The sequence below is a fragment of the Poecilia reticulata genome, chromosome 13 (genome assembly GCF_904066995.2).
Source record: "Poecilia reticulata chromosome 13, P_reticulata-male-v2, whole genome shotgun sequence".
NCBI lineage: Eukaryota > Metazoa > Chordata > Actinopteri > Cyprinodontiformes > Poeciliidae > Poecilia > Poecilia reticulata.
In genome coordinates, this window is record NC_088842.1 from 24751729 (window position 1) to 24777691 (window position 25963).

Below are 25963 nucleotides of genomic sequence, written 5' to 3' on the forward strand. Positions count from 1 at the left end.
TGTGCTCAAATATAGATCCATTTAGCATTAATCTACTGACACAGACGTTTGATCATAAGTTTTCTTTTTTTTTTTTTGTATTTGCAATAATGTAATCAGAGAAAAAGTATAGTCTGCAAATTCTGGTATTTTCAAAGGATACATTAATAACATTAACTGACTTCATTATATTATCTCACAAAATTAACAATGAGTATGTGAACATACATAGACAACAAATGAAACCTGCCCTAAAAAGGAGGTTAGAAAGGGGAAGTCTGTGCAATACCCTTGTCAGGGTAATACTTCAGTATGTGACAATTTACAACAAAATAGCAAATAAAACAACTGACCACAACATATTATGTTGGTAAGTAAGACAGTGAGTCAGAGTGCTTTTACTGGAAAGTCTGGCAACTATGGTTAAAAACTATCTGATTTAATCTACTCTCTATATATCTTTTTTGGCTACAATTTGTCTGAATTTGTAATTTCTCGGGATAATTACGGTAATCCCTATTGCGCCCTCTAGCAGTCTTTACGGTAATCCTGACAGGGGCTCTGGGTGTCAGCTGATCCTCCTGCTGGCGAGCGAGGAGGAAAAATCCTCTGAAGGAAAATAGTGCTTGCTAGGTAGGTGAAACCATGGCTGCAGAAATTCATTCGAGGCCCCAGACCGCTAGACCAGTCCTCCTGAACAAGATAGAGGGACACTCGGACACGGTTAATGCGGCCGTTTTAATCCCGAAGGAGGATGGAGTGATCACGGTCAGCGAGGACAGGTGAGTCCGAGGAGTCGAGCTAACAAGAGCTAGCGGGCTAGGTCTATTTACTGGTTATTAAATTGATATGTTGGTGAAAGGAGGGGTCTGAAACAGAGAAGGCAGCATTATTGACCCTCACTGAAACGGCTTTTGTTTGGGAATTCGATAAAGAGCTAACGCTTATCCTCAGTTTAGCTTTAGCGCTAAATAGCAACCTGTTTGTGTTCGTCGCTTTTAAAACAGTTTGGACAAAGATAGTGACATTTGGGAAGCTGGGTGTAAAAATAAACCCTCCAAACTATCTTCTGGATCTAGTTTTTGTGATTTAAAGAGCTTTGGGGACCAACTGTTTTGCATAAAAATGTGCAGTAAAATTGTGTTGTGGTAAACAAACTGATAGACACCACATTGCATATTCGCAATGCCAGTCGATAGTCACAACATTATTGAGAGTGGACTCTGCCTCCTGAACGTCACACTCTCCTGATCAGCACCTGAATGCATCACGGTACCAAAACGCACCCCTTGGTCTCAGTTTGACCCGACCTAAATAATCTTTGCAGGGTAGGTCCGTCATTTTTCAGTGGATTATTCTGAGAAGCTGTCACACTTTATTACAAACAGTAAAGGAAGCAAATACCCCCTCCTTTCAGGGTCGGTGGAACAAAACTGAAACCATTTCCGTCACACATGAAACCCACTTGATGTAAGAAAAAAAAAAAAAAAGGAGAAGTCGTGGCTCGGCCGTGTGACAGGTTACTTGATGAAATTGGTTTTGACTGCTGCTGCTTTAGATAAGACAACAACTTTACTGACTTTAGTTGTTTATGTTCTCTTGGAGGAAGCTTGACGTTTTCAAAGAAAATGCATATGGATTCTGATTTTAATTGGCTCACCAGTCTATAATTGCAGTGGCACATATTTTTTTAAATCGGAACAAAACTGGCTTTAAGTCTCCATGGTTTAATTTTTAAGAAAAAATTTCATAGCAAACTTCACTATATGGCTGTCCCTTTATTTGGAGAATTAATCAGAGGAGCAGTAGTAGGTAACTCTGGAGGAGCTGCAGAGATCTACAGCTCACGTGGGAGATTCTGTTGACAAGACGGCACTATGACAGAGTAGTGGCATCATCATGCTGTGGGAATACTTCAGCAGTGGCAGAGAAACTTGTGAGGATGGACCTAACTACAGTATAATCCTAAAAAAAAAAAAAAAAAATCCAGTTGCAGGAGACTTGAAACTGGGGTAGAAATTCACTGACCTAAAAATGCAACCAGAAGTCCAATTGAACGGTTCAGATCAATGTGCACTCATCTGTTAGAATGGCCCAGCCAAAGTCCAGACATGACGCCAACAGCAAATCTGTGAGAAGAATGCCTCAGCAAACTGATGTACCCAGATATCCTTCAGATAAAGGATCAACTATTTTTAGCTGTAGATTAACAAAGCTAAGCATTCTCAGAAAGACTCATTGCTGTAATTGCAGTAAAACGTATTGACTCTGGGGGTTTCAGTCTTAAGTTTTTCTACTCTTGCTGTTGATGTTTGTCTTAGGTGTCTGCAGATTGGTTTAGACTGATCTCTTTCTGCACATTTTACCTTCAGGACCATCCGAGTGTGGCTGAAAAGGGACAGTGGTCAGTACTGGCCAAGCATCTACCACACTGTCTCCTGTAAGTACGGCCTTCATTTTATTGAGAGAAACAACGTATTAGGCTTACGAATGCATGTGGAAGCAAAACACCGCTGCAGCTACTTCCCTCCTTGATGCTCTTGTCTGCTTCTTTATCCCTGCAGCTCCTTGCTCTTGCATGTCATACCACCATGACAGCAGACGCATCTTCATTGGTCAGGACAATGGAGCAGTTGTGGTGAGTGAGCTCAAACTCTACTTGGGACATTGGAGGTCAATGCTCTTTAAATTTAAATCTGTGTTTCGGTGTTTATTTGATGTGATAGTTTTTATTCCTTTGTGCTTGTTCTTGTAGGAATTTCTCATCTCTGAAGATTTCAACAAAATGAACCACGTTAAAACATACCCAGGTGAGGACAGAAAAAGGAAAGTTAGGCTCATTGTTATTGAAGAAAAAAAAAAGATGTCAATGAACCTAATTGAGAAGTTAAACAAAATGAAGCCAGGGTATTTAAATTGGTGGTTGTGTGATTATTCTACATATCAGATTAATTTCACCACTTATGGTGGCAGCATGTTGGAGTTTCAGTACCGTAAAATATCAGAAATTCCTCCTTTAATTTGAAAACATTTATCCAGTAAATCTAAGAGTTTTAAGTTGCGTAAGTTTTAAGACTCTCACTGACACAAGAGTGGTGGACAATTCTCATTTAGTTTCCACATAATTACTGTTTTTTTTTTTTTTTTAAGATTGGAAATAGATAAAACTAATTAAATTAGTTTTTCTCAGAGGTCTGGAAAACGCGTAGAAGGGATATTCAGGGATGGCTTTGTTGTGTGAAGCGGTTTAATCTTCTGCCCCAAAATGTGTCATTTGAAGTCGTTTTAAAGTTCTCCAGATTAAACATATTTTCTCTGCCTGACAGAAGTGGCTCTTTCCACGCTGAAGGGTAAATGGGTTAACGTTACTGACATGTTTTTACTTATTGAAATCTCCAAGTAAAATTCCAATAATACAACATAATTTAATGTAAAGTGCTGCTTTCTGTTGACATTTGGGGAATAACCATTACCCTAATTTGTGAAGAAATTATAAACCAAACACTTTTTCACCGTTAATTCCAGTTTCTTTTCAAGATCATTGCTCCTGTGAGCTGATTTATTTAGAAATCCCAGTTTGAAGGTCAGACTGTTCTTTGGAGAGTAAATGTCTCTCCACTTGTCACTACTACCGACAAGTGCAAGCAGCAAAATCCGCATGAGTCACAGTGAGATTAGATAAAATGCGGGATGTGACTGTGCCTACTGATATTTCAACACATATCTGGTGGCTTTGTATTGACAAGCTGTCATTTTAATTCAGTGGAGAAAAAAAAGAGGCTCTTTTAGATCCACCAACAGATTTTAGACTAGAATCAGACAAGTTTGGAGATTAAATCTCCTGTCTGAGTGTCTTTGCTGAATATCTGGACAACCACTTTGAAAAAATAACTCATGTAGGTAATAGAAGCAACTCACAGCCTCTAGATGTAGGAGCTAATTATTAATCTAGGACACTTTGAGGAAGTAGAGACAACTCCCTTCTTTGCTTTGCTGATGAAGTGTAATTGTGTGTTTAAAAGATCAACAGCATGTTACACTTTATGTTCCTTGTGGTAATTACAGTTTAAAAATTTGACATTAGCTCCCACTTGCTCACAAAAAGTGCACATTTGCAGAGTTTGGGCTTGAAAACAAGGCTTTCAATATTTAACTGAAAACTGTTCTGAAGTTTTCACCACTGGATAAATCCAATTTCCAAGCACTGGGCAACGACTGATGGTTTCATGAAACCTCAACTTAAGTTGGCACATCTGGTTTTAATTTTCTTGATTATAGTGCTGAATCATAATTTCTAAGATGATACATTTAGACTCTACTGGGTTCACTTGCTTGTTTATTAGAATTTACGTATATAGGTCTTAATTTTAAATATCCATTTTCTTGAACATTAATTTTATTCCTATAAAACATTGAAAAGCTCCTCGTATAATAGAAATAATATGAAATGGTTGAAATGAGGGTTATTTAATCGGTTTGTAAAATTTTACTTTTTCTACAATAAACTAAGCGTGCAGTTTATAATGAAAATAAACTTTTGCAGTAACAGCATCTGTAAATCTCTTGGTTTTAAAAAGGTGTAAGGCAAAAATGTTGTTGTTTCCTTTCCATTCTCTTGGATTAGAAAACAAACAATATAGCCTACTATCAGCAACGAGAACAGAATATGGGCCACTCCTTCTTAACCGTTTTTGAAGAATTGGCACAGCAAAGTTTCCTGTATAGCAAAAACATCCGTTTTATTTGGTGAATGTAAGTCCTGTCCAATTAATCTTTATCTTTTTGCAAAGGCCAGAGCTAATGTTGGCGTCGTAGTAGAGAGCCATCTTAGTTAAATTTAGATGGAAGAGTCTGTTTGCACAATATACAGCTTGGTGTGTTCTAACAAATGTTCTACATTACTACCTGACTTTGGCAAGAATATAGCAATGACTCCCCTGGCTAGTCCAGGGAAGTGAAGAAAAGATGAAGGTACATCGCTTTTATTATCCACCAGCCCTCTTAGAGAGATGGGAGAAAAAGGGAGGATCCCACCAGTTTCAGTTTACTTCACAACTCTGGTATTTGCACTTGGTTCAAACCCTGGTTCAGAAATACCTTTTATTATGCCTTTCAAGTGAGCTACCTCCATCATGAAGGGAGCTTTAAAACTAAAATTGATTGATTGAAATCAAATAAAGTTTTGACATAACACTGCTACAGGAGATTTTTCTGCACATAACCGTTAGCATCTACAACAACTCTTTGAAGAAAATCATTTAATACCAGTTACAACATTTATTTTCCTTCTGGGATTTAAAAAGTATTTTTTAGAATTGAATTGAACTCTAATGCCATTTGCCTGTTTAGTACTTATGTGTTGGTGTTTGTTCTTATCCTGTAGCCCACCAGAACCGTGTGTCGAGTATGGTCTTCTCTCTGGAGAGCGAGTGGGTGGTGAGCACAGGCCATGACAAAAGCGTCAGCTGGATGTGCACCCAGAGCGGCAGCATGCTGGGGAGACACTACTTCACCTCCTGGGCCTCCTGCCTACAGTATCCTTCCGTCGCACGCTCTCTGTGCGATGCGTAAGCCGTAATAAAACGTGGAGCTCGTTCAGACCCTGACTCCCTCGCTCAGATACGATCACGAGACGCAGCACGCCTTCATCGGTGATTACTCTGGACAGATCACTTTGCTGAAATTGGAGAAGCAGACGTACTCCACCATCACGACTCTGAAGGGCCACGAAGGTAGATTGAAAGACATGTTCATAGCCTAGATGTTATAGCTCTGATGAGAAAATGTTTATTTCAATGTTTAAAAACTTCAGTTAACTTAGATTTGGAAAAAATGACTTGTGAACATCTCTCGGTACTGCTACCTTGCACAGAGGTATGCAGGGAGTGGGAGGACTAATAAAAAGCAAAAAAAAAAAAAAAAAATTAACTGCTTCAACTTTGTAGTTTGAAGGTCAAAAACTGGAAAACCTGTCTGAGTTTCACAGTGGACAGAGCAGACAAAGCAGCGAAATGGTCTGACCTCAGCTCCATTTCAAAGCTTTGTAGCTGGTAATGGTCCAGTTCAATTGAACTCTTCTGACTGGGCGAATATCCAGCCACTGTTTTCTCAGAACCTTTGTTGAAACTGAAAAAAATCAGTGATTTAAAACTGCAGAACATGTGAAATCATTCCAGAGTTCAAAAAAATTACTTATCATCTGAAATTATTTACATGTAGACATCATATTGTTATTTACAACTTTATAATACTCTATTATTTTTTGTGTTTGTAATGCATCACAGTAAAGGTGCAGTTTATTCTAATCTTAAATCCTTTTTTAATATTTAAAAAAAACATGTTTCACAAGCTTTGTCCCAGTATTATTTTAATGCATAAAAAAATGTGTTTCTAAAAAAACAAAAGGGGCTGAAATACTGTTATAGTCAGTAGTTTTTGAAACCTCAAGGGCAACTTTGGAAAACTCGCATCAGCTCATAAAGTTTGGCTTCTGTAGAAACATTGAATTGTAATTAAATGCTTGTATTTAAAAATTACAAGAATTTTTCAAAAAGTGGAAGCTAGAAAGTCTCGTATTTAGAAATTAACTGTGTAGCAAACCCTGAATTATTTATTGTAAGTTACTCATGACTTGTGGTCCAGAGCATAGAGCTTTTGTTGTTTTTTTGCCTCTCGTTGTGACTTGAATCACGGAAAATGCTGAACAATGGGCCGTTCCTAATGAGGTTATTTAAAGACTAAACTGAGCTGTTTGGAAAGATTAAGGAAGTGAGACACAGATTCAGTAATCCAACTAATGCAGTTGGATTTATGAATTTAGTTGATTTATTAAATATAAAAAAGGAAAATGTAATAATCCAGCTGTAGTGTGTATCCATGATCAGGAACAAAAAGCAACAAGCCGGTGGGGATGGCGTGTAAAAGCTGGAAAAGCCGCAGCAAGAGGAAAGAAAGACAAATCTATTCCACTCACTCAACTTTGGCAAAACTTTTGCAGTCTTCCATTAGGAAAGGGGTCTGCATATATTATGTCGGACATTAAACCGAGCTGCCAAATCTTAATGGAGAACAAGAAGCACCACCACCCACTCAAGTACAGATTCCTTTTTGGACGAGAATGATGGAAAATACCATCAGCCGTGCTGCTCGGCAAACTCCCACAGCAGCTTGTTTTCAGTTCCGATCTGGCAACCGTGCAGTTCTCATGCTCATCAAGGCGCTCAGTGACCATTCCAGCTCTTCAGATGGGGACTGTTGTCACTGTGGAAAATTGTCCCTCATCCAGATAAACGGGCATAATAAAGAACAAATGCATGACTCAGATGCGATTTTGTTCTGGGTTCTAGTGACAAATGGGGGGAAAAAAACAAAAATGGCGACCAGGATGCTTCGCTGTGTGAAACCGACACTTCCAAGGGTTCTGCGCCAGGCTTGGACCGAACATGAGCTTGTTAAAAAGCAAGCGGAGGCCTGACTCATGTGACCAGATGAAAGTCTAATATTGTCAGATTCTTACCACAGCCATATTGCCCACTCTTCAGTCAGATGGACTCTCGTGTTGCCATGTGCTTCGATGACACAGAACTATCCCAGCGTTAAACCTCCGTCCCTCCTTCTGATCCAGACATGTGCTTTGATGTCTCTGATAATTTGGAGAGCTGCTGATTTATTTTAATGGGCCGAGATCAGAGCTCAAACTATACAGACACTCTGCAACAAATATTTTGTAGGAATTATGAGGCTGGCAAAAATATATGGAACGGTTAAACCTGATGTCTGTTGTCTCACTGAAACTTTTTAAATTCTTATTTTTTTTGTTTTTACGGTGGTCCATTTCTGTAGAAGTTAAAATTAGTCATGTTGACCCATTAAATGTTAAATGACGATTATGCAGTCCCTCCAGGAAGTTGTGATCACAGCTATTAATGCAAATTCAGTCATCATTTGCTAACTTTGCGAAGACTTGCAATCCTCAGAAGTCATCACAACTTTACATCAAATCTGGCCAACCACCTTAATGTTTTCTATATTTTCTGCTTTTCTGGCCAATCAAAATGCTTTTGTTTTGTAAGGACTTGCTTATACTGTGTACACAATCATGGGCGTAGCTGACACAGTTTCTGTATCTGTGGCCTCTTTCAGCCGGATAATGTTACCCAAATAATGATTAGTTAATCTATGTCAGCGTATCATATTAAACTTGTTGACAAGAATATTATTGTTGTTACCTACTTTACATTCCTTGCTATTCAGCTAACGCCAGGGTTAAACCCAATCCTCTTTCATTTCTGTAGAGAAGTTGTACCCACTGCTGCGTTCCTCATATTTAAAATAAATCTTTATTGTCACAATAGAAAGAGCAGAGAGTCGGGGAGGAGACATTAGACTAGAGGCCAGCAGCAGGATGATGATGCAGGGTCTTCTCAGGTAAGGAGGGATTAGAACTTGATGAGAAAAAGAGAAGGAAAAGTGCAGCAATTTCAACTGTTATGCAAGACCAGGTTTTGGCAAAATAAAGCTTAAAAAGTTTGCAACTTTGACCGCAACTTTTTTAAAAAAAAAAAAGAAAGGTTCTGCAAAATGCATAATTTTAGGTTGCAGCAATCACAATAAAAACATCGCAACATCCTGGAGGGACTGATTATGGACTAAAAATATGAAACAACCGGTAAGACTGTCAAAAAAACTCCACCTCGAAGACATTTGTACTGCTTTCTTGTTTAATTGTGTACAGCTGACAATTTACTTCAACTCCCCTCATATTAAGCAATTCCCCCAGCTTCCTCTAACACCGAAACATTACCCAAGGCACTATGCAGTGATGCTTTGAAAAGGAGCTGGATCACAGGATCCTTCCTGCCATGCAAATCAGACAACCAGCCACAGCCACAGGCTGCTTCTCATCATATGACTGCTGCAAGAGTTCAAGAGTCTTGATCATCTCTGATGAACTATTTATGAATGGCCAGATTTTGGCTTGCAGCAGTGATCATTTTCTGCAATTATTAATTTCCAACATGTAGCTCCAGAACCACAAAGTGGTTCTTTGGACCTTCCACAATTGCTTTGACTAAAAATAATTAAGAACCAACTGATGTTGTTAATTATAGGGGCAAAAGCAAATTAATATTTTAACAGTTTTTCCATCTTTTTTTACAAAATAATTGCAAAGTGCCAGTAATATATAGTTAGATCAGTTTTTAAATCTTGTCATAATGTTGGGATCTATTGTGCTTTTATCACATTATTTCCCACAAATACCAACAAATGTTTCTATTCCCTGGTTTGAAAAGTTTTATGCTTTTTTTCATTTTTAAACCTGATAATATAAATGAAATAATGGTTCTTTAAAAATAACAAATATGCTACAGTAGATCCATCCATTCATTGTCTGCTGGCAATGAATATAATAAAAATTAATCTGAAATGATAAGCTTCCTGTTTTCATGTAATATTTGTGGTGCTAAACTTTAATTTAATTTTATTATTTCTTGACTGGACTGCCAGCAAAAATGCTCCGACTTGTAAAGTTTGCGGTCCTTTGCTTTGATAGGAGCTGCTTGCAGTTCTCCCAGTGGGCACTGGGTGGTGCCAGCGGGGTCACGTCATATAAGTCTTTTCCTGAATAAGCTTCTGGAAATCAATTGAAACCATCTAACATGAGATGTTAACGTTTTGCAGGTAGTATAGGAACCTTGTGGTGGGACCCTGTCCAGCGGCTGCTTTTTTCAGGGGCCTCAGACCACAGCATCATCATGTGGGACATCGGGGGCCGCAAGGGGCGGACACTTCTCCTGCAGGGACATCAGTAAGTTCCTCTGAGGTTGGCACAAGTTCATTAGGACTTAATTTTCTTTGGATCTGCAAGCAGTGGCCATAGAAATGCTGGTCTGTGATCAAGACTGTAACAAAAAAAAAATCACCTTCTCTGATTTCATCATTTCTTTGATCAGGTTTTATGATTACAGAGTCTGTAACACTAATATCCGTATCGTCTTCTTCAAAGGCAAATCCCCTTGGAGTCGGTAACTGTTGTCTCCAGGCACTGACTTATTTTTGTTTTTACATCTCAGTCCTCATAAATATTTCATCACCTCCCTGCCTGCCTGTCTGTTACAGACATTATCAAACAAAGCCTGTCAGCACTGATGAACACCGAGGAAAAGGCCATGCTGAATCCTGACATTCTGTGGCAGGATTTGCAGATAGTTTGGTCAAAGATAAAAGTTAGATGAGTAATTTCTGCAGAAATACGTTTTTATCAGCAAATGAATTTAATTGGTTTGATGTTTGTCCTTTTTCTGTCGTTTCGTTCGTGACCTTGCATTCTGAAATGTTGCCACTAGATGTCAGTAAATTCTTCACATGATAAACAAGGCTATTTTTAACCGTTGAGTTGATTTGCATAATGTGTCATTTTAAGGTTTCAAATAGCATGTGTGTTTCAGGTTTTTGTGTGAAACGAGCAGTTATCCATTAATCACACTGATTGCCAACAATCAAATAGTAGGGATATTGGATGTGTCTATGCTTTTACAAGCGCATAATTTAAGATGACTCATCCATCAAGGTGGGGGATATGAAAATGTTTGTTTCTTTGGAAACCCACAAACAACAATTTTCTTGGGATTTTATGAAATTGACTAACACAAAGTAGTTGAATACAGAAATAGAAGCAGAATGACATTGCTTTCCGTGATTTTCAGTCCTTGAAAGTGAGTAAATACTTTATAAAGCCACCTTTTTATCATTGAAGAGCAATTATGTGTAAATCTCTGATTTATTTTTATTTTTTTATTTTGTAGCTACATATGCTTTACCTTCCACTACTTTGTTTAGGCCTCTCACATAACATCCCATCAAAACACATATGAAGTTTGTGTTTGTATTAAGACAAAATCTGACTCTATATTTTTGCGAGCCGCTGTACGTCCTACTTTAAAACCTTGAAATGATGTGAATTAGCAGTAGAAAATAATCCAAGCCTCCGTCTCCCTCAGTGAGCGTGTGCAGGCGCTGCGTTATCTCCAGTTCACAAGGCAGCTGCTGTCGTGCTCAGCCGATGGAGGCATTGCAGTGTGGAACATGGACACACAGAGAGAGGAGGTTTGCATCACCATTGCAGCACTGACAATGATCTTTTTCATGGTTTGAGGAAATGTTTTTTTTTTCTTTCCTTTTATGTTCTTATGGTTAGTTTTTTGTGTTTAATGCTTAGACTTATTGTGCACGTGTCTGCGCAGGCGCCTCAGTGGTTAGACAGTGACTCCTGTCAGAAGTGTGAGCAGCCTTTCTTCTGGAACATCAAGCAGATGTGGGACACAAAGACCTTGGGACTCAGACAGGTACCAACCACAGTGTCTCACAGGGGACTGGAAGCTCCAGTCACAGTCGTAAATCCTGCTGATGCCTGTGTTTGTTGTGTGTGTGTCTGTGTGTGTGTGTTTGTTGTGTGCAGCACCACTGCAGGAAGTGTGGAAAGGCTGTGTGTGGGAAATGCAGCTCTAAACGCTCCACCTTCCCGATCATGGGCTTTGAGTTCCCGGTGCGAGTGTGCGACGCCTGCTTCGACACCATCAAAGAAGAAGAGTAAGCGTAGGCCTTCTCTAAATGTGTTTGTGTTTTCATTCTGTGCGGCTGCAATTAAAAACGCTGTCATCGTGTGTGTGTGCGCGTGTGTGTGTGTGTGTGTGCGTGCAGCCGAACACCGTTGGCCACGTTCCACGAGGGGAAACACAACATCGCCCACATGGACATGGACCCATCCAGAGGCCTGATGGTCACTTGTGGAAGCGACCGCATTGTTAAGGTCAACAACAGAGCTTTGATACCAGATGATTCATGCGTGTGCTGGTTCTGTTTGGAACAGAGGGCCTTTGAGCTGAAACTAAAACTAAAACTCATCCCAAGCTTTAGAAAGTTAGATTTAGAAATGAGAATTCAAGAATTTACACAGGTTAGAATTAAGTAATCTCTGGACCAAGATGGAAATTATACTAAATTATGAACTCGCCTTCTTAAAGGTGCAGTACGTAACGTTTTATAAAGAAATATTTTTTTTAATATATTTGTTAAAATGGTCACTATGTCGTCACAGTTTAATAACAGACAGATCATCTGTGAAAAGACTGAGCTCCTCCATCTCCTCCCAGAGCTACTTGCACAGCTTCAGCTTAAAAACAACCAATCAGAGCCAGGCGGGGTATCTTAGCGCTGTCAATCATCCTCATATATGCGCTGCTCAATGTGCTAATGGAGGAGAAATAACTTACCTTTAAAATGTATCAAAAAAGTTCTATTTGGATCACTTTTACATCTTAAATTTTATTACTGCAGAAAATTGTCCTTCTATATCTAAGTCTGTGCATTTAGGCACCCATTATTAAACTTGTAATGAAAATATTTAGGTTAACTGAGCTTCAGTTTACCTACAAACACTCCCAAGAAATAAAACTAGACTCAATAATTACTCTTCCACTTCCAGACGAATGTGGACTGGATCTATAAAATGATAATAAATCTGCACATCTTGATACAAGTTGAGGCCACACCCTCCCTCATTGCGCAGAAACACATCACCTGCTGCACTTAAATCCATCAACTATTCAAGTTTATATGCATATGAAAAATATGCCAAACAATGATAATCAGGCCAAAATGCTCAGCTGCTGAATAGTTTTGTTATCTCTCATAGTTTTTCTGTTTAATTGGGATTATTACCCAAGTAATGAATTTAATCAATGATCATGTCTCGCTTTATGCTTTCCTGACGCTAATGATGTCCATCTCCACAGATCTGGGACATGACACAGGTGGTTGGCAGTAGCTTAGCAACAGGTTTTTCCCCTCGCTGATTGGCCCAGCCCTCTACATGGTACCCTCGCCTGGCTCCAGCCCTCCCCCACTCTCTCAGTGTCATGGAAACCCTTCTGTACAGCCCACCTCGCCTTCGCGCCTGGGGTCCGCCGCTCCAGCCAGGCCTGCTCTGGGTGAACGCGTGTGAGCCCCTCCACATCTCTTCGTCTTCTTGTAACATATTTTGCTACCTGTCAGTCTGACTAATTTAGACTGTTGCTCTGATCTCAAACTGAACCCTAAGCACAATGAAAGATGTGTGTGTGTTTGTGTGTGTGCATGTGTGTTCTGTTTTCTTCTGGGGGAGGAATGGTATTGCTATTAGTGTTTACACTGAATATGTCCGATGCTTTTTTTTTTTTTTTTGATAAAAGTCCTTTTTTTTATATTATTCTTATGATTGCACCGTAACGCTAGTGTTCACCATTGCCGACCTGCCATAGCTGTAAATATGAGCTCCCGTTACCTGCTCAATCCCAGGCTACTTTAAAGAAATATTCACCTGTAAATTCTTCTCCTTTCTGCGTGTAGTGGATGCTTAAAACGTTTTCTGATTTCTTTTTCACTAGCTGGCCTTAAGTCACTATCTCAGGAGCTTTTCCCATCAGTAAGTCGTCACCGGTTGGGCTTGGATGATGTCAGTCGTAACGGTTCCTACACTTTAATCTGAAGAAAGTTACTAAAATGGCCTCCTGATGGGGTAAGGATAGTCTGTGATGTAGTTGTCGGCAGCAGCTAACCCACAATCTACCTTTTGGGAAGTTGATGATTGGTTTCTGTAGTAACCAGCAAAGTCAGCAGCAGCATCGGGTTGCAGGTCTGCGCTCAAGCTTGTGGGATTACCTTCAGAGATCATGATTTTTCAGTTTAGGATGTAAATTTTTCTCACAGGCGGAGGTGAATTAGACAAACGGCACACTGAGGTTCTGGATGAGTAGTCCAGACTAAATGTAGCCCCAGCTGCTGAGATGTTGACTTGTTCCTGGTCACATCTGGATTCCTGCAAAGGCCTTAAAAATAAAGAAGACCCACTAAAAGCCTTCTGAGCAGTTCTTGAGCTCGTACGACTGTTCATTTTCACCATCCCTCCTCAGTTGTTCCCTCCTCACACACATTTGTGCATCAGAGATGTCTCTTTGCACTGAATTGCACAAGTCAATCTTAGTTTTTTGTTTTTTTTTGTTTTTCCCCCATTTGTACATTTGGATGCAGGAGTGCAGCTTTCCTGTGAATAGCAGCTGGAGTCATCTAATCTTAGACTAAAGCTTGCCTTATTTGTAAGTGGAAGACGATGAGAAACATTCTGCTGGAGTTGATTCGTATTCCAGTTTTTGGGATCATTAGTGTATATTTACATTTGCAGTAAAATAGAATATGTGTAACCTCTATAGGTTCTGTTTTCTGTGCCCATATGACATCTTGATTCCCGTGTTAAAACCGGTTCCTCCTTCACTTCCGAAGCGCATCATGCAGACTCGGTGTAAAGATGAGCCACGTTATCAAATCCTGTCAGCTGTTTCATGTGAACATGGATGGGATGGTTTTGTTAATAAAGTGACAGCAGAAACTTGATCAGTGAATGCTTAGGTGTTTCGTGTTATTATGATTTGGTTATCCTGACACTCCAGTGTTTTTTTGTTTTGTTTGTTTGATTTGTTCTTTTACTTTTATTTTTAAAATGTTAAACTAGCAGATCATATGTATGCTTTTCATCCCATTGGTGGATATTGGGAGTTCAAGGTTGAGATCTTAAAACTAATTTGCATGATGTATTTATTATTGTATCCACTATTTGTAGTAAGGTGGCAGGTACCAATTTTAATACGGTCTAAAATTGAGAATTCTTTTCTTCTTCTTCTTTAAGTATGCTAATGGACAAGTTTTTCCTCAAAGCTACAGTAGGTAGTATCTTATCTCCTGGTTTCTTCGTTTAACATAAATCCAAATCAGATCGTCCCAGTTAAAGCTAATAGTTTGTTTAAGAGTTCATGACATGAAACATCTTGAAATACTCAGATCTGAAAAACACCAGTTTTGTTTTTGCAAAGGCTGCAAGCCAAACCTTTTTAAACGTTCATAATGTTTGCTTTGGGAGTTATTCATACAGAAACCGATGATCGGATCATCATTAAAAGGTTCATGGAGGTAGAAACCTCAATGATGTTCCTGTTTGAAACGTATTCAGACAAGTAGTTGCAGTGCATCTGACCAGAGTCCGTGACAGATTAAATAAAATTCTGTAGCTATACGTTATATATTCTTATACAGAAGTGAATTTTTGTAAACCTAACATTCAGGAAATTGGAGATATTTAGAGATGGTAGAAGTCTGGTCTTTGTTCCTCTCTGACTAGCCTTTAGCTTCAGCCTCTGAGAGCAACTCATCTGGATTAAGATTAAATGAGTGTGGCAAGAGAGTTGCACACTGCAGGTAAGATATTATTTATTAATAACCTCTCAACAAGATCTCACTTCAAAGTCCTTCAGCTCCCCTTTAAAGGAAACTGAAGACTTTCACCTGTTGAACCCTTTTATCCGTCTGTCACATGCTGAAGGGGAATTGCATTAGGTTCATCAGAGCTTTTCATAAAGACATCATTGTGCTACTCAAAAAAAAAAAAAAAAATATATATATATATATATATAAAGACACAGACATCCACAGAACAGTCAGTGGAGTTTATAAATGGTGAACCTGTGGCTGTGAAGTTAAAAGAAAGAACTCTTAAGTGATCCATCTTCAAGAAGAAACCAAGATCTACAGTTTAATCTCTGCCTCATATTAGTCATTTCATCCATTATTAATCATTGCATCGACTGAGGTAGATTTAAAATGCTCCTCCACAACTTAAAACTCTTGGTGTGTCTAAGCTCTTTTCACGCACGCAGAGAATCTGTATTCAGAACTCGTGAAAGGATCTTTTAGCTCATTTCACGAAGCATCAGAAGAGGCTCCTCATAGAGCACAATGGAGGATCATTAGCAAAGCTACGGTACAATCTGGAGCCTGAAAAGCCTCTTTCAGTCATTACTTATCGGGTCCTTGGCAGATGTGTGGAATGCTGAAGGAATGATCGATGCCGAGATTTGCTGTTTGCGGAAATGGCTCAAGGAATAGATCTCGAGATTGCTCGTGCGTCTCAGGAAGGAAGCAGTGGATTTAGTCTCGTTATCAGTTTATGTCCTCTGTCACGTAACGGAACAGTCACCTCTCTTATCATCTTTAGTTTGGCGCAAGAATCGTGTTATCCTTTCTCTTTTTTTCCCCTCCACAATTCATAAAATGTTACATAATTCTCTCCTGAAGCTACTTGTAAGTAATACTTGCCATTCCAACAAAGTTGTTGTTGTACATCTGCAAATAACTGTATTTTTAAATGCTTTTGTTGATATTTCAGAACTGACTTGGGTCTCCATGTGCCCTCAAAGCAGAGCACTGAAGAGTATAAACCACACTTAATAAAGATATTTGATATGTTTGACTGCTGTTTTGTTTTGGGGTTTTTTATTAGGAAAAATACAAACAGCAACACACAAAACGTTTTGTAAGTTTGTTTTATTGACTCATGAGTTAAAAGGAAAGTTACAGGAAGGGCAAAAAGGTTTTTCAAAGGTGCCGACATCAAGTCACAGATGTGTAAATATGCTGCACATGTCGAGCGATGCTGCTGCGCTGTTCTAGAGAACGCTTCGCCTCCAGCCTGGGTTCACCGTGCACTGTACAGTAGCTCCACAACACAACACGGCACACACACGGGTTACTTACAGGGGTGTTAAGATGCACATCACTGGACACGTGCGTGAGTCAGAAACACCAGCGTGACGCTGAACCCATGGCTGGTGAGCGAACACATAAACGTGACCTTGGCCACATCAGATTCCCATCTGGTTGACGTTAATAAAGTCACAGTTAGAGTCGTGCGTTTGGGCTTTAATCAATGCTCTCAGCTGCAGATGTGAAAGCAGCATCACCGTCAAACATTCCTGCACTATAAAATATAAAGTCCTGGGGAAAAAAAAGCTAAGCTTACAAATAGTTATAAAGCGTTACCAATCTGCAATCCCTCGGTTATTTCTAAATTCAGTCTGCTACTGTTAGGCTGGGTTTCCAAAACGCTCCTTAGCACTTTAAGCATCTCTTATTTTCATATCCCACATCAAATGATGCCAACAGAGGTGTTTTGGATAAAGTAGATGTACTTCCTGTCCAGCCTCGACCAATAGGAGCTGATGGTGTTAGTGCTGCTGTTTCTCTCTGGGCTGGTTCTGGCTCAGTGGGGCTGAAATGTCTTGGCCAGATCCTCCAGGAGCGCCACGAGCTTCTGCTCCTCCAGGGGGGAGCTGTGGGTCCAGGCCAGGGGCAAGTGGGTGGGCACCACCTTTCGGTCTGGGCACACACACAAACAGCATTGACTCTGGGCGATCCAGGTGTTTGTTTTGCTTGTTTTTTTAGGCTTTTACAGGCCTTTGTATATATTTATGTATATATAATCACATTTAATTTAGTGTTTTTTTTTTTTCAAATACCACGATGTTTATTCAGATACCTGAAACAGACGCAGGCAGAAAAAAAACATATTTTATCCTACCCCCTTTTTTTATGTCTTACTTTGCACATTATTCTTTTATTTAAAGAAAATAAATATATTGGCTACAATAAATTACAATATGTTTTCTTATGTTTGATTAAAAGTACATTTTGAAAATATCCATCCATTTTCTGACACCCTTGCCCCTCAGTGGGGTCGGGAGGGGTGCTGGTGCCTATCTCCAGCTAACGTTCCGGGCGAGAGGCGGGGTCACCCTGGACAGGTCGCCAGTCTGTCGCACATTTTGAAAATAACTTTCTTTATAATGTTTTATTAATATTAAATGCCATATTTTTGATTAGACGTAAGTGGAAAGACATCATAATACGAATGAAGGCTTAGACCAATCTGTGTAGAATTGGTCTAACTTTCCCAGTAACTTGGGAAAGTTACTGAAACAAACGTTTCAATAATATTCTAATTTATTGAATTAAGACTATGTCAATTATGACCACATTCTTCTACTGAGTAATTTTAACGTTTCTGAATATAGAAGGAAAAAAGCTCTGGTGTTCTTGATAATGTTGAACTTTTGAAGCGTACAGAACAAACATCATGACAAAAAACAGTCTGGATCTGTCTGACCCTTACTGATGTGGTTCTGACTGATTTCTCTTGATCCGATCATCACTGTGTCCAGTTGTAAAACTGTCGTAATTGCTACGACTAACTAAACCGGACAAGGAAAAATGAGAAGAAGCTGAATTAATGATAACATCTCTACCTTTCCACTCAGGTTTTTACACAAGTGCCTTAAAACCACAGGGTTAGCAAAGCAACCTAGCTGTTCTCAGACTGAGACCATGAAACAAAATCTAGAAATATTATCTTAAGAAGCACTGCCTACATAAAGAGTTTCTTAAAAAATGAGAGCATAGAAAACTTTTTTTTCAGCAGGGAGGTTTGATCATTTTAATGGTGTCGGCTCATCTAAACTGCTGCTGCCAGCATCTTGGAAAATGGATCCAAATACACCAATCCTCAAATCACTGCATTGGCACCTTGTTTGTCAAAAGATGGAGTGTAAAATCTTGTTGGATGGTCTATAAGAAGCTAAATGGCTTCTTATAAAGACCTTGATACATTCAGGTCTTCATAGACCATCCACCAAGGTTGTACCTGGTGCCATGATGAGACCAAAAAAGCAGGTAATTGGTTGGAAAAACAGTACTTGGAGCCAGTGGAAAAAGGTTATTTGTATCACTTTGTGCCATACAACTAAATCCAAATAGTCCTGTCCCCTTCAGTTAAGTGTTGCTGTTATTTGGTATGATAATGAAAATCTTTCAACTCAAACTCAACTACCACTAGAAATAATGACCTCATTATAGATCTTATAGAAACACGAGTGCGACATGTTTTTGTCAGAGCTGAAGTGTGTTTCCTGTTAGGCCAGAAGCTCTCAGAGAACCATTGTGAAGGTGCGTTTGTTCACGATCATAGAGGCACTGTACTCTCTGGCAGTATCTGGCACCAAAACCAGCCCACTCCAGCTGCAGTGGACTCATGCCAAACCTGCACACAACTACACACATTATACACACCATCGCACCCACAAGCGACAAACACTTTTCCCAGACTGATCTACTCTTTTCATCCTTTCAAACAGCTTTTTGTTTGTCCTCGGAAATTAATTTAGTGCTTCTGAAGGCTTTTGTAAAGACCTTTAAAAAAAAAAGAAGGCCTGCATACATGTAACTATGGCAACATACCCTGATAGAAGCGTCCGCTCGGGTTTGTGGTGGCAGCCTCGGAGATGGCGAGCCACACTACTGTGTCGGCCCCCTGATCCGGGGTCCGGAGGCTATCCTTCATGGAGCGATGGAAGTCCGGCATAGCATTGGCCACCGCTGCAACAGACGGATACAAATACAGAACACACACAGATAGCAATGGTGATTGGTTGTCAATGCACACGTGGAACATGGATGATCAAGGTTCTCAGTGGGCGAGTTAACCTGGAGTGTTCACCCAGCCAGGATGCATGACGGAGAAGTGGATGTTAGCGTGAGTCTTTGCCAGCTGCTCTGTCATCACCACCTGCTGCCTCTGGAAGACAATCACATTTGCATGTTTGTTAAAGTAACGAACAATGCTGGTTACCACAACCCAGATCAATTTACTGCGCTGATCACAGACTTGTCAGGAGTTTCCAAAGCTCAAGAATGACAGAGAATGAAAGGCTAGCTCTACATCAGAGGAAGCATTTAGAGAAGCTAATCAGGAAGGTGCAGGTGGTTGGAGACAGAAGGACTCTGGCTGAAGTAACATCACTGAAGGAGGGTGCCTCCCAGTCTGCATGAAGCTGCTGCTGAAACGGAGAGCTCCTACAGTGACAGACTGCTGCATCCTGGGTGAACAAAGGAGCTTTATCGTAGATCCTTCCTTCCAGTTGCTGTTAGGCTTTATAACCAACAAACTCCCAACTAACTCAATAACTATTCTATTCCATAAACTTCAGATCCTTCTTTACTGAAGGCCAAGCAGTGAAATTAGTTACTTCATCTTTTTATTATACTGATTTGATACGTTTTGAAGCAGTTTAAATCCGTTTTTTTATTCTTGTCAAAATAGTATACTCAGTACATACCCAGTTACAGTATGTATACAGTATACAGTGGATGACAAGAGTAGAAACCCCTGTTAAAGTGCCAGCTTTTTTATTAATAATAATAATAATAATAATACATTTTATTTCAAAGGCGCCTTTCTGGCACTCAAGGACACCGTACAATAGTAAAAACTGTGACAGAAACAAATAAAATGTAACAATTAAAAATAGATAAAAATAAATAAAACAAAACAATGTATCTATATAAAAACTATGTAAAATCATGGTCTCATTACAAAAGAATGAGACCATGATAAATCAATAACATGTTTTCATCTCAACTGAAATGACAATTTGCTACAGGAAAAATACACCACCTTTTTAAAATAACACATTCAAATTCATTATTAGCTGCAAGAGTTCAATGCAGAATCAGATCTGAATCTGGTTCTACGACTTACAAAGACATTTAGTTTCCCTCTGGGATTACTGAAGTAATTTTAATTGAATTTGAACAGAGTCTGGATTCTGGAGAAGGGTTGTAGGAAAGTAGCACTGTGCATCGCCAACAGTGAAACATGGTGGTGGTAGCATCATGCTTTGGCCTGCTTTTATTTAGACTTTAGATTTTATTGTCCCAAAGGGGAAATTATTCTCCACAAACCAGTCCCGGCACTCCCACTTTTATTTTTCTTTAAAAAAAAGTTCAGTAGCATTCTGAACTGTTAGAATGCTAAAGTGAATGCATTTCCTTTTATGTTTAGCATCAGAGCTAGCCTAGCTGCTTATCTAAATAAACACAAAGTGTGTGAGGTCCCCTGAAGGACAAGAATCACTCTTCCAATCTGACAGATTTGCAGAAAATTTGCAAAAAAAAAAAAAAAATTAAACACAAAGTTAGAGATCAACAAGGCAATTAGTATATATTTTGGCAATTAACATCTCTTACTAGAAAACTGAAAAAAACCTCCCATGTATGAATTATCAATGCTGCAATCATTTTCTTTAGCTTGATAAATGATAATGATAGTGAACAGCTGCGATATCATCAGTGGCTGTGGCTTAAGGTTCGAAAAGAATAAATGAATATTCGTGCTGGGTGTTACAGTGGTTGTGTTGAGAACACCTACAGAACCTCAAACCTGTCAGATGACGCTGATCTGCAGGTTTTAGCGCTGAGCTCTTACTTTGTGCTGGGCGTAGACCATGGTTCCGTCAAAGCGGCCTCTCTCAGACTGCAGGTTTCCTATCCTGAGCTTCTGCACCAGCATCCCACCCGACGACACTGTGATCTGCACACACAGGATCAGAGAGAAAGGCTAAAAGCTCATGTTCAAGTGAGCTGAGCCGCAATCTTTAATATTCGGATTTTTGATTAGTCACTTTGTGGTGTGTCAAGTATTGAACATTTTTTTCTAGCAAAAAAATAAATAAATAAACAGATGTGGCTGCATTCTTTTATTTATTTTTTTATTTATTTATTTTTTTTACAAATAATATCTGCATCATTCAAATTCTGGTCAAACTCACCACTCTGGGATCTGTGCTCTTCTCCAGGAGGGGAATCAGACTCTTGGTCAAAATGTACACCGCTGGAAGTTAACAGAATGCTCCATAACTATCCCCAACTCAACATTTTCCCCGCGCCTCATACTCGGCCCTTGACTTACCGAGGACGTTGACAGCGAAGCTCTTCTCCAGTCCTTCGGCGTTCACATCCCGCTGACTCATGATGGAACCTGCGTTATTGATCTGAGTAGATTAAAATGAATAAGGTCGTCATTTGCTGGGGATAAAAGGAGAGATCTGACATTGTGAAGTTGTATTACCAGCACATTGAGAGCCTTGAACTTCCTCTTGAAGCCCTCGGCAAACTCCCACACCTTCTTAGTCTCAGACAAGTCCAGAATGTGGACATAGATCTCCTGCAACAGAGTCAGCCGTTTGGGAAAATATCATTCTAGCCATTGATCTGTGGCATTGTTTTGATGGATAGAGAGGCGAGTAACACTTTACTTTGTTTCCCGTCTCCTTGACGATGTCCGCCCTGGCCTCCTCAGCCTTATCCTTGTTCCTGCACACCATGTGGATCGTCCCTCCTGTGACAAAGATCACATTCCTGAGTCTATATGCATCCAAAATTAACAATGAAAGGAAAGAAATGCTAACAAGCTAACAGTACAAATGCCACAAGAACAACGAAATAGCGATACCTAATATTGTATACCCATGAAAATAAACTAAGCACATAAAAATTTACACAAAAGTGAAAAAATGTGGTATTAAGTAAGCTACTGACACTAAAAAGACAGTAGCAAACAAGCAAACCAAGTCCGTCTTCGAGTCAGCCTGACCACAAATCATTTGAGTATTTTGATCTTCGAGTTGGAGCGTATTTCCCTTTCTGCTTTATGATTTCACATGGAGCGAAAAAGAAGAAGAAATTGAACAGAACTTTGGCTGACTCAGCAATTTCTTGTAAACACGCTACATAAATAAACTTGAACCTGAACTGACTCAACAGAAATCAATTTCTGGACCAGCTGAGACAGCGCACACAATAAAATCTCAGAACTTATGGGTAACGCACAAGAACACGTTCTTACTTGATGCCTTCCTGCAGATGTTAATTTTACTGAAGCCCAACAGTCTCGAGATTTAAACATTCGAAGCTTCCAGCATGAGTGTCTCTTTGACTATTTTGTCAGGTTTTCATGAATGCAACGCCTTCATTCGACGTCACACCGATTATCAAAGTTGTTCAAAAACAAAAAGTAATGAGAACTTGCTGTATTATTTGGTTGACGATACAGAGACTCACCTGCAACACGTAATTGGTCCCAACAAGAGTTTCAGCAACACAACCTGATGTTTTTTTAAAAATAAATATCTAACTCAACACACTTCAGTAAACTCATGTTTTACTCCTACTGGCGATGTTTTCATGTGGAGTAGTTTGCTGAAGTGTTAAGCTAACGTACGTAGCATGTTTCCAGGCTCATTGAGAATGTGGCTCGTAATATATTTCAGTGAACTTTAACTTAATTTATGTGTGACGTTTAGAGAAAAACAAATTTGTCCTCCTTCATAAATGTAGCGCTTTGTTTGGAACGTTGTATGTTGCTTATTTTACTACCTGGTGTTTCAGCTATGGAGAGCCATCTGGGCAAAATCCACAGAGCAGACCTTTACACTGGCATACAAACAGGAACCCACAGGAGTCAACAGTCTTTCTTTAATTGATAACAGCATCAATGTAAATGCTAAAAAGACGTGTTTTGATCAGTCCGATCGAAAAAAATAACATATTATGCGAAACACATGCATATTAGTATAGGTATTTAAAAAACATCAAATTCCAGCGCAAGAGCTAGTATCGCTGGTTTGAAGAGTTTTACTAAAGCACTTTTATGCTGATGTGTTGGGTTACACTTTCTTTAATGCTAGTTTTTAAGAAGGTTTACTGAGCTGCAATTACACTGAAATTAAATATTATTTATACTCGAGATAGAATTGTATCTGTTGACTCCTGAATGGTGGTTTATCACATCTACATGATAAGCCTTTTATTAAAGAAACCCCACCATAACACACAATTTAGTATATTTAAGCTAATATCGCATCAATAGGTGTACATTCATTTTATTTTTCGTCTTCTGTTTTTCCCTCTGTGGGTTCTTTTTTTTTATTTAGCTCATAAAATATATTGTTCAGACTGGTGAAAGTAAGACAAATACATGACTCAAACTACCCAGGAGAACAACTGATACTTGCTCACCATCCACTGTGATCTAGAGTATCGCTCCTCTTAAAACCAGATCAGCATTTTCTGTGTCGCTGTGCTCGTCGTGTCTAAGTTGATTTGCTGCGACGCCGGGGAGCAACAAGTACAATACCTCTTTTGGCAATAGCCATGGCAGTAGCTTTTCCGACGCCACTGTTGGCTCCTGTTATCATGAAGGAGCGTCCAGCCACGGACACCTCCAGGTCCTTCTCCACAAATCGCTTGGAAGCTGACAGGTGGCCATTCCTGCAATAGATCACAAATCACTGTGTGGAATTTCTGTAAGACAGAATTGCCTTAAGGATCTATATTATATCTCTGACTAACGCCCCAGTAGACATGTATGTGTCTGTGCTTTCAGGTCAGTGTAGGCCAGGCCGCTTACTGTAGGCCCTTCATAGTGTTACTGTACAGACACAATGAAGGAGAGTGTGCCTGGGGCTTTGGGGTGAGACTCCCCTGTGGTGACAACAGCACTGGTTCAAGAGCGTGTTCAAAAGCATGTGTGGCACCAAGAACCTCAATTAGCCCCATTGTCCCTGAAGCCATTGTTAATGGCGCCTGAAGGGGGACACGCGGGGGCCGAGGGCGCTAAGGTTAAATGCCCCCTCTGTTCGATGGTGTCATGCAGAGAGCTATTAGCGCAGGGTCAGAGCGGGTTGCCGGGCAGGAAAGATAACACAGAACAAAGGGAAGTAGGGAAACAATCACAAAAGAATCACTTCAGACAACTTGGCATGCTTTATACCGACGTGGAAAGACGCCCCGGGGCTGGGATAGATCAAATAGCACTAATAAAGCTCCCAGAGGACCTGTTAGTGGTTGAATAGATGATTCCTGCAGCTCCATAGCTCCTGCTAAGTCACCGTTATTTTTGGTTTGATTCAAGCAAGCATGACATTTAAACATCTGCTTCTGTTGTCGCAGTTCAGTGATGCTGTGGCATTCAAAGGCTGAAAACTGAATCAAAAAACAAGCAAAGGTCGAGTTCTCACGTGAGTTTGAATAAAAGCAACCCTCACCCGTTTCAATGTTACCAGAACAGTTTGGTGATGATAGCATGAGTGGCTACATAGCAGGAAGCAAAAGTTTTTCCCAGTTTATTTTAAAACAAATTAGGTATCATTCACAAATGAATGTCTTAACTAAGCATTCCAACATTCCAGATATCAGAATAAAGAACAAATAGAAACATTGAATTCATAAATCTGAATTAGTGTTTGACAGTTCTATTTTAAAAATATCTATGTATGTATTTTTCAAACCAACTCTGGATCTTCAGCTCTGACCTCTCATTATTTTATAAAATAAAAGTCAAATAAATGAATAAACAGAAGAAAAGTAATAGTAAACACAGCAAGTACATACATCAATAATAATAATACCATTATAATAATAACTTACTGACAGTCAAAGAGAAATCTCTGTAAATCACATATCTTCGATCGATTATATACAATATGATTCTTAGTACAATATATAGACGTAAAAATAGACTATTTGAAATCTTAAATGGCAAAAGTTATACATTTTTGGACCTCAAGGGGACCCTTTCTTTTTGTTAAAGCCAACATCTGAATGCTTCATCATATAATTTGCAGCTAAAAGTCCAGCATGATCAGCAGCCTAAATGGACTTCCACCTGTCGAGATGCACAGCTGACCACCAGCAGCAGCAGCAGCAGCAGCAGCAGCAGCTCACACTTCCAACACCTAAAACGCAGATAGACTTGGTATTGATGAACAAAGCTGAGTCAGTAACTTACTTAGTGAACTCGGTCAGTCCTTTGAGGAACCAGGCGGAGTTGCGGTACAGAGACATGCTGCTGCTCTGGAAGCTTCTCAGTCTGACGGCTTCTCTCCTCTTCTTTTACTCTGGACCAGACCCACGTGTAGCTCCGCTGAATAAACATCTCTAAAGCACAACTCCAGCGGCCCCCCAGCGGCAGCACGAAGACATGCATTCATTCAGCTGGAAGAAGAGCGTCACAAAGTCTAACACCTTCAGTAATATTTTTCTTTCGTTTTTTAAATTGCAATATGCTTACAGTGTCTCTCAATATGGGGGATGGGGTAAATAAAATTCAAATAATTAGTTTGTATTTATTTTAGATAGATAGATAGACAGGCAGACAGACGGATATATATAGAGATAAACTCCTTCCACTCCACTCCTGGTTGCCGTCGTCGACAAAGTTGGTAAAATT

At 39.6% G+C, this 25963-nt stretch overlaps 2 protein-coding genes across 2 annotated transcripts; one reads left to right on the forward strand and one right to left on the reverse strand.

Annotated features, from left to right (window-relative positions):
* Nucleotides 1–520: 520 nt before the first annotated feature.
* Nucleotides 521–16315, forward strand: wdfy1 (WD repeat and FYVE domain containing 1). Its single transcript, XM_008426200.3, has 12 exons — nt 521–761; nt 2352–2419; nt 2544–2617; nt 2735–2789; nt 5363–5513; nt 5599–5711; nt 9661–9787; nt 10980–11085; nt 11223–11324; nt 11438–11568; nt 11680–11788; nt 12774–16315. The coding sequence occupies exons 1-12, from the start codon at nt 625–627 to the stop codon at nt 12831–12833; spliced, it is 1233 nt and encodes a 410-aa protein (XP_008424422.1). The 5' UTR covers nt 521–624; the 3' UTR covers nt 12834–16315.
* A 59-nt stretch (nt 16316–16374) lies between these two features.
* On the reverse strand, nt 16375–25675 carry dhrs12la (dehydrogenase/reductase 12-like a). Its single transcript, XM_008426201.3, has 10 exons — nt 25523–25675; nt 23870–24003; nt 21990–22072; nt 21803–21898; nt 21644–21725; nt 21504–21565; nt 21161–21265; nt 19381–19471; nt 19135–19272; nt 16375–17220 (listed from the first exon to the last, which is right to left on the reverse strand). The coding sequence occupies exons 1-10, from the start codon at nt 25576–25578 to the stop codon at nt 17105–17107; spliced, it is 963 nt and encodes a 320-aa protein (XP_008424423.1). The 5' UTR covers nt 25579–25675; the 3' UTR covers nt 16375–17104.
* Nucleotides 25676–25963: the final 288 nt, after the last annotated feature.

Bases quoted from the DNA above. Each gene is read 5' to 3' on its own strand.
- wdfy1 (XM_008426200.3), top strand. From the start codon at position 625: ATGGCTGCAGAAATTCATTCGAGGCCCCAGACCGCTAGACCAGTCCTC. The intron at 2,618-2,734 runs GTGAGTGAGCTC...TTGTTCTTGTAG, and splicing joins AGGACAATGGAGCAGTTGTG to GAATTTCTCATCTCTGAAGA. The intron at 2,790-5,362 runs GTGAGGACAGAA...CTTATCCTGTAG, and splicing joins CCACGTTAAAACATACCCAG to CCCACCAGAACCGTGTGTCG.
- dhrs12la (XM_008426201.3), bottom strand. From the start codon at position 25,578: ATGTCTCTGTACCGCAACTCCGCCTGGTTCCTCAAAGGACTGACCGAG. The intron at 22,073-23,869 runs GTATTGTACTTG...TCTTTGTCACAG, and splicing joins CATGGCTATTGCCAAAAGAG to GAGGGACGATCCACATGGTG. The intron at 21,266-21,503 runs GTGAGTTTGACC...CTGTGTGTGCAG, and splicing joins AGAGCACAGATCCCAGAGTG to ATCACAGTGTCGTCGGGTGG.